At 38.7% G+C, this 13,986-nt stretch overlaps 1 protein-coding gene across 8 annotated transcripts in view; it reads right to left on the reverse strand.

Moving 5' to 3' along the window:
- RUNX1T1 (RUNX1 partner transcriptional co-repressor 1) overlaps positions 1-13,986 on the reverse strand; it is a 114,759-nt gene that overhangs the window by 76,402 nt on the left and 24,371 nt on the right. The window contains exon 1 of one of the 8 annotated variants that reach the window (XM_010404989.4): positions 2,972-3,131. The exons of 6 other annotated variants lie outside the window; for them this stretch is intronic. In XM_010404989.4, the coding sequence (XP_010403291.1) occupies positions 2,972-2,978 (7 nt within the window). In that variant the 5' untranslated portion in view covers positions 2,979-3,131. Of the gene's footprint in view, positions 1-2,971; positions 3,132-13,986 lie in introns of those variants that run through there. One more of the 8 variants, XM_019289279.3, reaches the window with a different exon arrangement.

The following is a 13,986-nucleotide window of genomic DNA, read 5'->3' on the forward strand; positions in this document are numbered from 1 at the left end:
AAATATCACATGATGTGGCCATGTGTTAAAAATTACAGCCAGTTAAGTTCTCTGCTAAGAAAAATATGTGGGCAATTTATGAAATGCACTCCAGGATGGAGATATCTTAAGTAAAACCAGATTTTGAAAACAAACCCATTTTTTTTGAAACATGAACTTAAAAAAAAAAATAGTTGCAGCCACATCTGGAGAGCAGAAGTAAAGAAAGGGTGGTCTGACCTAATACCAGGCCATCTTCTGAAAGAGCAGCATTATTTCTGGGCTACAATGACTGTGATCACTGATTGTCCTTTTAAGGAAACCATGCTGAATACTGCCATGGGCAATAATAAAGCATTTTGTAGGCCAACATCTGTTCTTTGAAAGTACTATAAAATGACTGATAGATTTGTAATGTTTCATAAATAAAGTCCGGAATAAACTACTAAAAAAAAAAAAAAAGAAACCAACCACCACATTCACAGTAATCAGAGAAACTGGTATATGGTATTAGATTTGAACACTGTTCCCCCAGGAACAATTATTTAGACATAAACGCTTCCTAGAGCTCGCTACACAGAATGACAAAATGGTTAACTTGGTAATGGCAAGCTGCATGTTAACGGGATTATCTTTCTAGAGACTTTTCTCAGAGTTGCAGCAGTGCCTTCACAGAGGTCTGAATGGCTTTTACAGCGCTTCATTAGCCAGCCCCGCTGCTGTCGCTTTGCCCCGACAGGGGAGCGAGGAGGTGAGCGCCCAGTCGCAATTATAACAGTACGAGCAATTCGTCTTTGAAGGGCAAATTTAGTTTGTGTAATTGCAACCACCACACATAGACCAGAACCCGTCTTTATTAACTCATGTTCTTTCCCCAAAAGAAGGACTTCAGATGTCAGAATCACTAAAGGGATGGTTCTGAAATCAAGACTTCACACACACACAAAAGGCACTGACATAATATCAGATTACATAAAAATACACATCCTTTTAATCTCTTGTACATAATGTGCTTACTTTTAAAATACAAAATCTGCCCCAGATGGCTAATAATGCCCATTTGAAAAAACACAACACCACAATATTAAAGGGCTAAAATATGCTGTGAACAGATTGAGAGGCAGTTCATCCTAGAGGAGAGTAAAAAAGTGCAGATGGGTGTCAAAAATAGCCAAGTGTCAGATCTGTTCAAGTATCTCCATTCTGGCACATGCTCCCAGTCACAGCTGTTAGTGTATTCTCTGTATCCAAGTGCAAGGTTTTCTAACACTCAGAGCTGACATTAAAACACACTTCTTGCTTGCTACTGCTTTAAGGAGAATGCTGCAAATAAAAGATTTATTTAGTGGTAAAGCTTAACGAGTATTGATAAGGGTATACATACTTGAATGTAGCACATGCCATTTTGATTAAAGATGCATGAAATTTTAACCAGCAGGTAGATTAAGTAATTTAAATGCCAAAGGCTTAATAGGTTTTCAAAAATGTCCACTCTAGGCATTCCAACAGTTTGCCAATAGCCCCAAATAATGCACACGAGGATCAAAACTGATAAGATTGTGTCATTTTAGTACACCTAAATATCTTGATAAAACACAGAAATAGTAAAACTGCATGAGAAGATGAGTTTCACACAAACATAAGGGAAACATCAGTGGATTCAAATTATGCACAACGCACGGTTTTCCTAATTAATGAATTACCATGGTATTTCTAATGAAGACCACATTCCCAGGAATGCAATGCATGCAAATCAAATTTGATGTTTAAAGGGTTAAATTGACCTTTCATAGTCCTCAGTTGTTATCTATGCAAATTAATTTGCCCATATTTCAACCATATAAATCCTCTTAACCTTGTGCTTTGAGCAAACAGAGCCCGCTTTCTTGTTACAATCACGGGATCAGCAAACATACCAGCAGTAGGGTATGACCGTATACAAAAATCCTAAAAGGAAAACATTCTTCCAACAACTGGCAATACCTACATGCAACTGTGGCTGCAGTAAACTGGCAGATACTGTTTCAAAACACCATCTGCGAGGTGTACAGACTCTCTGTGATCAAGCGTAGCCTCTTCTGCCTGTCCTACCCAAATAATCCACAAGAACCAGCCAGCTGTAGGATCTCTAGCCCTGTCTTTTTTTTTATCCAGAACACAGGCTGTTATAATCAGGCACATGGCTTTCTCCAGTCCTTACCAAAGGGGGGAAAAAAACACAAACAAAACACACCAAATTCAATCTACTCAGTTGTGGTCAAGCATCTCACAAAACCCCTCAACAAATCACCCTGCATAGAAGAGTTTTTATTGGCAATAACACTTATCAATTAGACAAGTGATCACAAGATCCAAGAGTAATATTTTCCTGAGGAAACCGACCTATTGTAACTCCCAGCTCCACAGCAATTCCTCTAATTCAGCAGATTTTTTAATTGTTTTATTTTGAATCAACGTATTTTGGTGATTTGCCTGGTGACAGTGACGGACTATGATTTAGGGCAAGGCTGGAATAATCTGTTTTATAAATCTCCCTCACTTCTCCAACATAAACAGCTTTTCACAGAGATAATTTCAGCTGATGGGTAAACACTGTGAATGATCTCTGACGATCAAATGTTTGCAGATTCAAGGTGCAGCTGACAGTCATGAAAGCCAGCCCGAAGCTGTATTTCTCTTTGCTAAAATGATCCCCTGTGCAGAGCCCTGCACCCACAAAGCTGGTGACTTTCTGCTATTTCTACCCCTTTTCATTGAAACATCCAGTCCTGCTGTAAGTATCATCTCTAGCAGTTCACTTGCACAAATTCCCCTCCCCCCAACACATACACAACAGAATTAGCATCCGCGATCGCTCTGTACCGGTATCAGCTTGCAAATCACCCTCTATATTAAAAGAGAAAAGAAAAAAAAGAGAGGGAAAATATACTATCAAAAAACGATTAGCGTTTCCTCATTTAGAACCGAAAGAGCTGCAATAATTTCGACTCACCAGGCATCCTTGGATAAAATATACCACACTGTAAATGGCTCTCTCCTAAAAGCAAGCTTATTTAGGGCTCAGTGCCTCCTGTTCTGGAATGAACAGAGAGAAGCGAGGAGGGCCATCAGAACTGGCTGTGGCAGCGTAGCTGGAGGCAGGATGCTGGGCGCGTGCGTTTGCCAGGCAAAGACAGATGGAGAGCTGACACTCTGTATTGCACTTGGAGCAGAAATGTGAATGATGACAGGAGCACATGTGGCCTTGAACCCAGCCCTGTCTCTTCAGGCAGAACAATGACAGGGATGTGTGTGCAAATTATCACAACCCCGGCTCCCCTCAGCTGACTCCTTTTACTCTACCTTTCACACCAAGTTCCAGATGACCAAAGAATAGAAACTAAAATGCAGAGTGATAAGCCAAACACTGAATTATTCATTTTTTCTTTAAAAGTTAACCCTTTCCTCTGCTGACAACAATTAAAGAAAAAGCATCACTTTGGATCAGCTCTCCTCCAAATATGGAAACAAATTCATTCTTTATTTTAACAGCCGTAATTTTGCACTCCATAGGACTATGTTTGTTTATTTAGCTAGAAATTCAAAACGTGCAGAAGAATATACAGGAGCCCCCCCTCTTCCCACATTTATGACATTATTATTCTCCTTTACTATGGGAAACGGAGTATCAAAATCACTCCCTCTCTCAGATCCACAGTAGTATGTGTAAAATAGAACACACTTAGAAAGCAGACCACTTACATTTTACTATGGTGCTTTTAACCCCCTGGGATTCTTCCATTGATATGTTCCAAACATTTGCAGCTTACTCTCCTTTACCTTGCATAGTGATCCATGGGGGATGAAAACAAAATCTTCCCTGTAAAGCTTTTTCAAAAGCTAAACAATCATGTCCTCCCAATTTCTGATTTTGTGAACCCCTTCAGTGTTTATCCTTCACATGAATAAGGTATGCCTGGCTAGGTTCAATTCACTCTTCCCTATTAAGCTTTAATGGACACCATGATACATAAAACTACAAGTCTTTGTTATAGTGCTTTATCTAAAGCTGGCTATTTTCTTCTCAGCAGTCCCTCCTTAGTCCTTTGTAAAACATCTTTGCCTCTTAGAAGAAACATACGCTTGACTCGCATGCCTTCTGTAGCACATACATCTTTGCACAAAATTCCAGGCACAAGAAAAATATCATCTTTTTTTAAAACTCTCCTCCCATTCAGCACTTGCAAAAGCTTCCTTTAGTAATGAGCATTTCTCCAGTAACTAGCACATAGGTCCTGGTTCTGGTTCTGACTTTGCCTTTGCATTATACATTCAAACCCTTTATGGAAAGGCAACAATTCTCAGTCAGATCTTCTCAGTGTAAGGTCTGTCCTTGTGTACTTATTTATGCACTCCCTGATTTTGCATTATGCCATCTTCTGCCTCTATTACACACAAACAACTCTGCTTTTAGGCCTTCCTCTTCCTTCCTCTAGCTACCACAGAGCCTGATAATGATCTGTTTAGGAAAAGGACACATATGGAAAATTAAGCAGAAAATAACTGTCCCTCCTAGTGTCCAGACTGAACTCATGAATATTTCTCAGTTAAAGAAAATGAATCACTTAATTTACTGATATTTCCATAATACCTTTTTAACACAATCTAAATAGCACCCTTAAGTTTCAAATAAAATGGGAGAGAAACTCCAAACACAGGACTAGCAAATCCAAGACTATCAAGAAGAAAAGGAGCAGCTCCCCTGCCCCAATAAACAGCCCAGCACTAGCAACCTAATGTGTCTGCTACTTGAGGTAGGTCTTTTCTTCATCTTCATCAGACATCTATCATAATGAAGTTCTCTATAATGGATATTTGAGTGTCAGAGAGCCCAAGAGAAACACCAAAACTTGAAAACATTTTCATGACAGTCCACTTTCGTGAAGGGAGGAAAAGTGGAGGGGTAAAAACAAGCAAGGGAAACGGAGACAAGAGAAGTCTGTGCCAACAAGGCCTTTAAAGACTTTACTGTCCTTTTGGTTTTATTATTCGATGCACTATTTAAAACCAGTCAGGTAGTATTGTATTTGCTATGTTGTTTTTCTTTTGTAATGCTGTACTCTACATGAAAGGAAAAACATTTTCACAGTTGGAAATGCAACCTTTCATCAACATAGATGCAGCCTGAATCAGCTTCAGAGTAGAAAGTAACGTGTCAAAGGTATGATGCATTTTAATAAAACCAAACAATATTCACTCTTAAAAGAAGGTCTTAATATCAGTACATTGTAAATCCACAGACCATGGCTCACAAAATTGAGCTTCCATATGCTGTGTGATTATGCATCTTTTTTCTGTGTGTAAAAAGCCTTTTTAAGCTGTTATCTGACTACAGTAATTGCCACTTAAATTGATCCACGTCAACAAAACCTGGATCCCTGGAGATTCTCACCTAGAAGTCTGCTCATGGAAGAGGCTAACAGAATGCCTGTGCATCCGAGACTACTTCAGCATTTTCTCAAGCAGCCAGCTGCATGAATAGTTTTTCCCTCTCATTATTTAATACACTGAGGCAGGCAGCAACCCATTTGGCAGTCCTCCCTGAAGAAGTATCTGTGGATATTTATTTGCTTTCCCCACCCCCATTTTTAATGCAGTCACCTAAAGCTTGCCCCAAAAGTTTTTGCACCAGATCTAAAATTTTAGCAGGCCAAGCAAAAGTGGACAGCCCATTCTATAAAATAGTTTTATTCTCCACCAAGAAAGGAAAGGCAGTGGTTTTAACATAGAACAGTTCTGCTGCATCACAAGAGTCAGAGTACTACCAAAATGAAAGGGATACAAAGAGAGTGAAAAATCTACAGGACAATCTAGGGCCAGTTTCTTTATGGTACACATTACATTACACCATCCTGGGTGGGCACCAGCTCCTTCTTTGATGATCGCTCAAAATGCTTTACAAAATCATTTTAAATCATCCTCTAGGAGTCCTTATTTTGAAAACAGGTAGAGAAGGCAAACCAGTCTCCATAGTCTTGTATTTGAAGGGGAAGAAAAAAGATTTTTATGCAGAGGATGATATAAGGTAGCCAAGACATGGATCTGATGGAAAAGGGAAATTCCTGATGACCATCATTTAAAAGTACAGAGATTGCCTTTTGTGCAAACCCAGCTTAATAACAGGGATTGGAAGTCCACTGAAACACATCTGTAGTTAATGAAAGCTCTCTATTAACAGTGAACGAAGAATTTAACTCAAAGCTTTTCTGTAGGACTTCTCAACTTCCCGCTCTACTTATAGCAGACTGTTGTGATACATTGTGACTTCACACAGTGGGTATTAAGTGAGTTAATTCAAAGGAGCTGAAACCTCATTGATCCTAATTGAAAGCAATACACCCAACCAAATAGTTTTCTACCCCATCTGCTCTGGCCTGCCACCAGCTATTCAATACAAGAGAATTAATAGTTTCAGATATTCTAACAGACCCAATAAAAGCACTCATTTAAGCAGGACTGCATTAACAAAGTGAAAAACCAAGGGCAAAATGGGTTCAAATGGAGCATTTTACTCCTAGTTGGCTTTAACAAAGCTGAATAATGCTTATTCTGACTTTTTATGTGCAAGACTTGATAAACTGAATGAGAAGGCACTCAATGATCAGTCAACGAGCATTGATGAATGGTCATTAGGACCCCCCCAATCTCAGGGAAGGCCATTCCACAAAGTGGCACACCAGCTTGAAAGGGCGGACTCACTAATGTCCAGATTTCCCCGCTTGCTTGTTCCACTTTCACTTTCAGACCAGTAGCCACCAAATGAGGCTGACATATTGGAAAATAATCTTTTATGGGCGAGTGGTAAATAAAAATAGAGGCATTAGCTGGGCTTTCAAATTCAAATCTACTAGTTTTGTCAGCCCCAAAACGTTTTGATTTTCCACCCAGCTGGAAGCTATTAGTGTTTTCTTAAGGCATCCCACTGACAGGGCAAACCCACCTAATGTGTGAGCTGTGGAGCTGATGCAGGGGACAGGGGACAACCACTTCTGGATGCTTTCTTAACTTTATTCAGTTAACTTTATTCAGTCCAACCAAAGTCCAGTAAAGGCAACACCTTCAGGAGAAGCTCACTAATTTCTTGCTGCCCAAGTATCTCAGATTTCCTGGTGCAATGGCAACCCACCTGGGCCTGCACCCTCAGTGCGACTTTTTTCATGACATTGTACCTAGCCTCCCTTGGTTCTACTGCACCACCACAAAAGGCTCAAGTTATCCAAGAAAGGCACAGCACTTCTCTATAAACTTCTAATTCTTTGCTTGGAGATGGAATTTAAATATTCCAAAAAGATATGTGCTTATCTGTTAACAGCAGCTCTTTATGCATGCAACACAAAACATTTGCCAGATAACGCTAAACATTTCCCTTAGCATTTCCTTATTGGCAAGGCTTTCTGGACTTCTGAAAAAAGACAAATGAGACATTTAAAACATACACTGCTCTGTGAAACATAGACTAATTGGGATTACCTACACAAATCAAATACTGAGCAGTTGAAAGAGTCACCAAGGTGGGAAGAAAATATTCTTGGTTGTCTAAGACAAACTGCTGATTATGTTACCTTAAGTACTAGATTAAATTCATTGGAATTGAGAAAGCATTCATGTCTTTCCAGTTAAGAAAACTTGCAAGTTATATCCATATTTCAACAATACTCCAAAGCATATTTTAAATCATATGTTAAGAAAAGGCAGCCTCGATAGTGGATTAGACTTAACAGCCTAGACTGCCTACTGCTTTTTGATTTTAAAAAAACCCCAAAATTAATTCTTGTTGAACATTTAGAAATTCCAGTGACATTTCAGGTGCATTTCAGGTTTTAAAGCAATGAAAATATACATTAAGACCTAACATCAAAGAACAGTTCCACAAAAAATTAACTGACTCAGAATGAGAGGGACAACATTCAGGCCCTAATGACTGCATGCTCTTTTACTCTCTATATACATTTTAGTAAGAACACTCACATGGACAAACTCACATATAAGTGTACCTGTCTTGGTGTCTATTTCTTTCACTAGATCTAGGCTAAACAAGTTTTGCCTCACATTTTTATTAAAAACTATGTTTTCCATAATGTGGGTAACGTAAATTAGAATTGACTGCTAATTTCTATCATCATTTGACTTCAAAGAAAATTACCACACCATCTGTGCATAGACACCACTCAAGCACTTTAGAAAATTTGATATTGATTTGAAAATATTTCCGAAAGAAAACACCAATGATGCTGTCTCACCAACAGGGAGAGAACACATTTAGTGTGACCTGGAGAAGCCTGGAAGAGAATATCTGCTCCTGCTGAACTATGGCCATATTTTAAGATACAAAAAGAAGGAGAAGGGGGGGAGGGGAGGGGAGAAGAAGGGAAGAAAAAAATGGTTTCAAGCTATCAGTTGCTTTTTGACTTGAAGCTCAGGGTGTTTGTTCATTTAACATGGGTAGGGAAACTCCTCCTGCTGTAGTATATTAACCCAAGTTTTGACCTCTAATCGATGTCTTTTGAATGTATAGGACCTTCATAATAAAGATAATGTGGAGCATATTTGTGTGAAAGCGTATCTACCACTAGCCATAAATTTGAGCCTTGCATTTTTCTCTGCAACATATCAATATTTGTGACACTAGCTAAACATATTTTATTCATTTGACAAGGATTGTTACATTATATTGAAAACTTTTGTTTCAATGTCACCACCTCCCCGTTTTGACTGATGGCGAGTTAGTTTTGTTAAAATGCACGGGGTGATAGCGTATGCTCCAGTGAACTTTCCCTCCTCTCAGCACCAGAGACAAAAACCTGCAGCTCTGCTCTGTGCTGGCAGCCATCTGGCCAGCTTTCTCTCAATGCCTGGCCCACACCACACTGCAGGCAAAATTTCAGGGCTCTAGAGTTCTGTGGAGCTATTCATGACATACCAATTTCACATTTTCTGCTTGTATGCTTGCAACAATAAATGCTAATGAGGACTATGAATGACATTTTTAAAGACAATAAAAAGGTCTCCAAATCCCCTGCATATGGAGACACTATTTTCTAAACTTCACCTTCTGTTAGGGAGCCATTACACTCTAAAGGAAAAAAATAACCTAAGGAGAACAATGAGATGATCAAAGCATAACCAAGTCCTTAAGAATTCCAAAGAAAACAATGTTTGCAAAGCTAGCTTAATGACAGACAGATTTTATGCTGATGTACCGCACTAACACTTAAGCATTGTACCTCTCTTTTTCGATAACACTGCTACTTCTCATCGAGGGGCTCAGAACTGGGGGGGGGGGGAGGGGGGGGAAGTCATAGCAAATCCTCCTTTTCACTGATCACATATAAGTCTACAAGCCACAGACTTGGACTTAGCAATTACTAATCTCTAGATGAGTCCAAGAATACTCAAAATAAGCCCCAGAATAAACTGTAATTACTAATGGATTTGGAATGCTATGCTTCATAGAGATCTCTGTGCTGACAAAGTGTGGCCAAGACAAATATCAAATTATATTTTCTTTCCCCAAATCTGCCTATTGCAATGCTATTACTAAGAGAAAGAAACGAGAAAAGAGAAAAAAAAGAAAGAGAGAGAAAGAGAGAACAAGAGAGAAGGAGAGAAAGAAAGAGAAAAGAAGAGAAGGAGAGAAGAAGAGAGAGAAAGAGAGAAAGAGAGAGAGAGAAAGAGAAAAGAAAGAGAGAAAGAGAGAAAAAGAGAGAAAGAGAGAAAGAGAGAAAGAGAGAGAGAAAGAGAGAAAGAGAGAAAGAGAGAAAGAGAGAAAGAGAGAAAGAGAAAAAGAGAGAAGGAAGTTGCTTTTACTCTGGGAAATGTCTTCTATATTAAGGCCAACTTCCCCTTATTAGGAAGATTAAAAACACTTCCAGGAAAATCCACCAGGTGGAGCAAATACACAGCAATACAAAACATTTATTTATGCTCGTACTGCCATTTTCAACAAGGGGAAAATGGTTTATATGCAAATATTCTTACCTACTGACCTCTCTTCTTCACCCTTTTGTCATATATTGATCAATTTGTATTTATTTACTACATTTATAATGGTACAAAAACTTCATTCAAAGGGGCCTTCACACAAAGCTATTGTTCCTGATGAGCTCAATACAAATTTGCAAACCACAATAGTAATCAGAAATACAAGGGAAATTCAAGAATAGTATTTTATATATATATATATAAAATTTTATATATATATATATATTATATATATAAAATTATCTATCTATCTATATGTATATAATTTTTCCCAACAATATAAGGTTGTGCTTGTAGAACACACTGACAAGTATTCAGAAAATAAAGCTTATTCTTACATCAGGTAGCAAAATCTTTGCACTGGCCTCCACTGTAATGGGCTGGAAACACGGCTGTTCTGCATGTCTGGTTATGTTTTTATACACACAGTAGTGCCTGTAACATCACAGCAGTGCCACGGTACAGCATGTTGGTGTTTACTATTAATGCTTTATTTTAGTATGACATCTGTCAACTACTGAGTAATTTCAAGAGGGCAAGTGAATGAGGACTGTAAATAAATATTTCAGCATATCTAGGACAGCTAAGCATTATTTCCTCATTTAAATTATTTGCTTTCCAGAGCCAGGTGAGAAAGTCACCTCATCATCAAGTATTTTCAGCTTCCCTGATGAATTAGGAGGTCTAATGGAACAAAGGCATGAGGCCACATTTTTACATGAAGAGAACTAAGTCCTAACAGAACAGTGGTTCTTTTATGGATGAGTTTTCTCACAGTTATAATAGGACAACCCACTGCCAGACCCTGCAATTGCTAAAATGCCAAGCAGTATTACCAAATGAACTGATCTAATGCAGTTCAGCATCTGGAAACACAGCAGAATCAGTACATAGACTCATTCAACCCTTGATGATAGAAAAGCATTATCATTTGTAAGGGACAAAAGGAAGGTGGCTGATTTTAGTCAAATCTTTTTCTTTCCATTGTTTCCTTAGTTACACCTTCCATCACATTTTTCTCTCACTTTTCCAAACAGTGGCCTCTGTCTTCTCTCTGCCACCACATCTACTCCTAAATCCATGACTCTGGGGCCAGCCACCTTCTCACTCTGCTACACATCTCTCTTCTCCAACTCTACATGACTTGTCTCTGCTCCAGCTGCCTTGGACATTTATCCTCTCCCACCTCCACTAACCTTGACAGCTAAAAGAAGTTCCAGAATTTCAAGCTGTGAGTACTACCATAAAATATTATCCACAATTAGCACATAAATTGAATAGCAACAACCAGCACTCTAACACTGAGGGAAAAACACTGTGCCAGCTAGGTTTCCCCTACAAAACTAAGCAAGAATGGGATTCACTTGAAGTGCTATTGAAGGAGCACATCAAGCTCCCTGGAGCACAATGTGTTGACCTAATCTCTGTGCTTCTAGTCTGACCCAGATGAATCCCATCATAGCTGAGGAAAATTAAAATACAAAATCTTTGTTTCTATAGGAACTGGGAGGAGCCTTGAGGAACACAGGCCTCTAAATATAACTTCACTTTATCTAAATACTCCACATGGTGCTTTGTTGTAGCCATTCAGAAGAGAAGCAGAAAAATGTAGATTATAAAGTGGAATTTCATACCAAGAACAAATTACACCACTTTACACTAGGAGAGTATCTGCAAAGAGCAGCAGCAAATGTTTGGGCACAATGCAAGGTGCCAGTTTTAATAAAGCCCAAACTATCTTGGGAACTATTACCTGTAAGAAATTTCCTTAAGATTGTCACAGCAGAGGCTGGTGGAGATGGCCAAGATAACTATTTTTTTAAACAGAATGCTGATTTAAAACCATTATCACCAAGGGATTTTTGAGTGGCAACCATGGTGTAAAGGCTATCATTTGTTATCATTTTCAAAGAGGCTCTAGACACACCATGGGTAGGTGGAAAGACAATGTGGTGGTTGTTGTCACCACACATCCATGGAGAACTTTTCATTTAATGGACTGCGGGTTGAGGTGGGCAATAGTTGGCTAGAGGTCATGGACAGCTCATTGGATTATGAACTCTGCAAAAAAAAACAAAGGCAATTAAAACACTGGAAAAGAGGGACACAACTTACATGACTTGTAAAGGTTTAACTAACAGACAGCGCTTTTATAGAGCTACATAATTTCCTTTATATGTACAAACCCTATACGACATGGGACCGACCACAATGCATAAACCATCTTTTTTTTCATCCTACAGATAAAAGCAATGCTTATTTAAATTATGGCTTCTTTACAGTATGACAGGACAGCTATTTAAAACTACATGTCTAAGTAATCCACTTTTACTTAAAGGCACCTTTACACCAGAGTAACCTAGGCAGTCTGTACTGAAGAAAGCAACCTGATTCTAAAGGTGAAGGATTATTGTACATATTTAAGAGTTCATTAGATCACAATTATCATCTGATAACGCTGTAACAGCTCTTTCGTTGCACCATCCCCTGAAAATCCTTTTCAGATGGGGGATTAGTAGCACAATGGATGACAATGACTTTTGGTCTGCCTGCTCTGTAGCTGACTCCTGTGACTGCATACATGCACTGAAGGCTACCTCTCTTACTCGAGGGTCCCCAGAATCCTCACCTGGCAATGTCTGCATGCAAGAAAAAAAGTATGCCCTTAAATCTGTATTACAAATTCCCAATGAAATAGCAGCAGGGAAAATCTAAGTTATTGCTCAAAAGATTTCAATCTCACCAATGAAGTACCCAAAATCCCTAGCACATGAATATGTTTGCTGAGCCTGTGGGCATAACTCTACAGACTGGACCAAAAGCCTTCAGCATGAAAGGAAATGAAACCTTAGTTAATTTTCAGCTCTCCTTCTCTACTCCTGCAACCACAAATATCTTTCTTGGACCAGCTTCTGCCCACAACAATAAAAGGCAATAGTCACATGCTACACACTCAGTTTTGCTGGAAGACCTTTTTAATTATGTTCCCTCCCTTTACTACTTGTAGCCAGCAATCTTAAGTTCTACCAGTACAACTATTAACACCACTATGTTATAAACTCGAGTATTGAAATTGTACAAATAACTGTAATGTTCTTCACTTACCATTTAAACAAGAAGTCATACTTTAATTCTTCACACATAGACATAAAAAAACCAAAGCAAAACAAAACCAAAAACAAACTAACAAAACAAAACCAGACAAAAACAACCAAAACAACCTATCCAAGGCCTTTGCCTATGTAAACATACAGTATCTTTCAGCTGCAAGCATGAGCTTTACATCCCAATGAACACTTCCCATCTATGAACCCAAACCTGAACTCTGCCTGTGACCTCAACGAACAGCAGCTACGAGGAGCAAGGACTAAAACTGACCCTTATCCCAACACTTTAAAATTGAACACCAAACTGGACACCTAAGAAAATCACATGAATAATAAGAATGGAAGCATTGATAGCTGCCACTACTGTTTTAATGTGCCAGAAACAAACACTAGCTTGGTTTGAATCCAGGGGAGAAAGAAAAATAATGCTGCCAAGCACACTTAAAATGACAAACTTAATATGCCAAGCATGATGATTATATAAATGATAACTATGAAAAATATACCACTTTCTAAAGTTTAACTGCTGCATAAAACAAAATCCACCTCAAATAATTTTCTCCTCAGAAGATTTGATTTCTGAAAATAAGAGGTCAAGCAAGAGAAAAAAGAATCAAAATAACAGAAAAAAGGCGCGAATTCAAAAGCAAAAGGGTTAATGTTTTGTTTCAGTCAGTGTTACACCAATGCCAGAATTACGAAGGAAAGACTAAAAAGAGCCAATTTTTTTCTTTATTATTATTATTCTTTAGAAGAAAAAAATCATGCCTATCTGTCACAGGGTTGTCCGGGCTGGAAGAACCGGCAGGAACCTCAAATTCCTGACCAAACCCTCTTCCACACAATGCCTCCTGAATGGAAGGAACCGAGGCCCGGCAGA

Source organism: Corvus cornix, chromosome 2 (assembly GCF_000738735.6).
Source record: "Corvus cornix cornix isolate S_Up_H32 chromosome 2, ASM73873v5, whole genome shotgun sequence".
Lineage (NCBI taxonomy): Eukaryota > Metazoa > Chordata > Aves > Passeriformes > Corvidae > Corvus > Corvus cornix.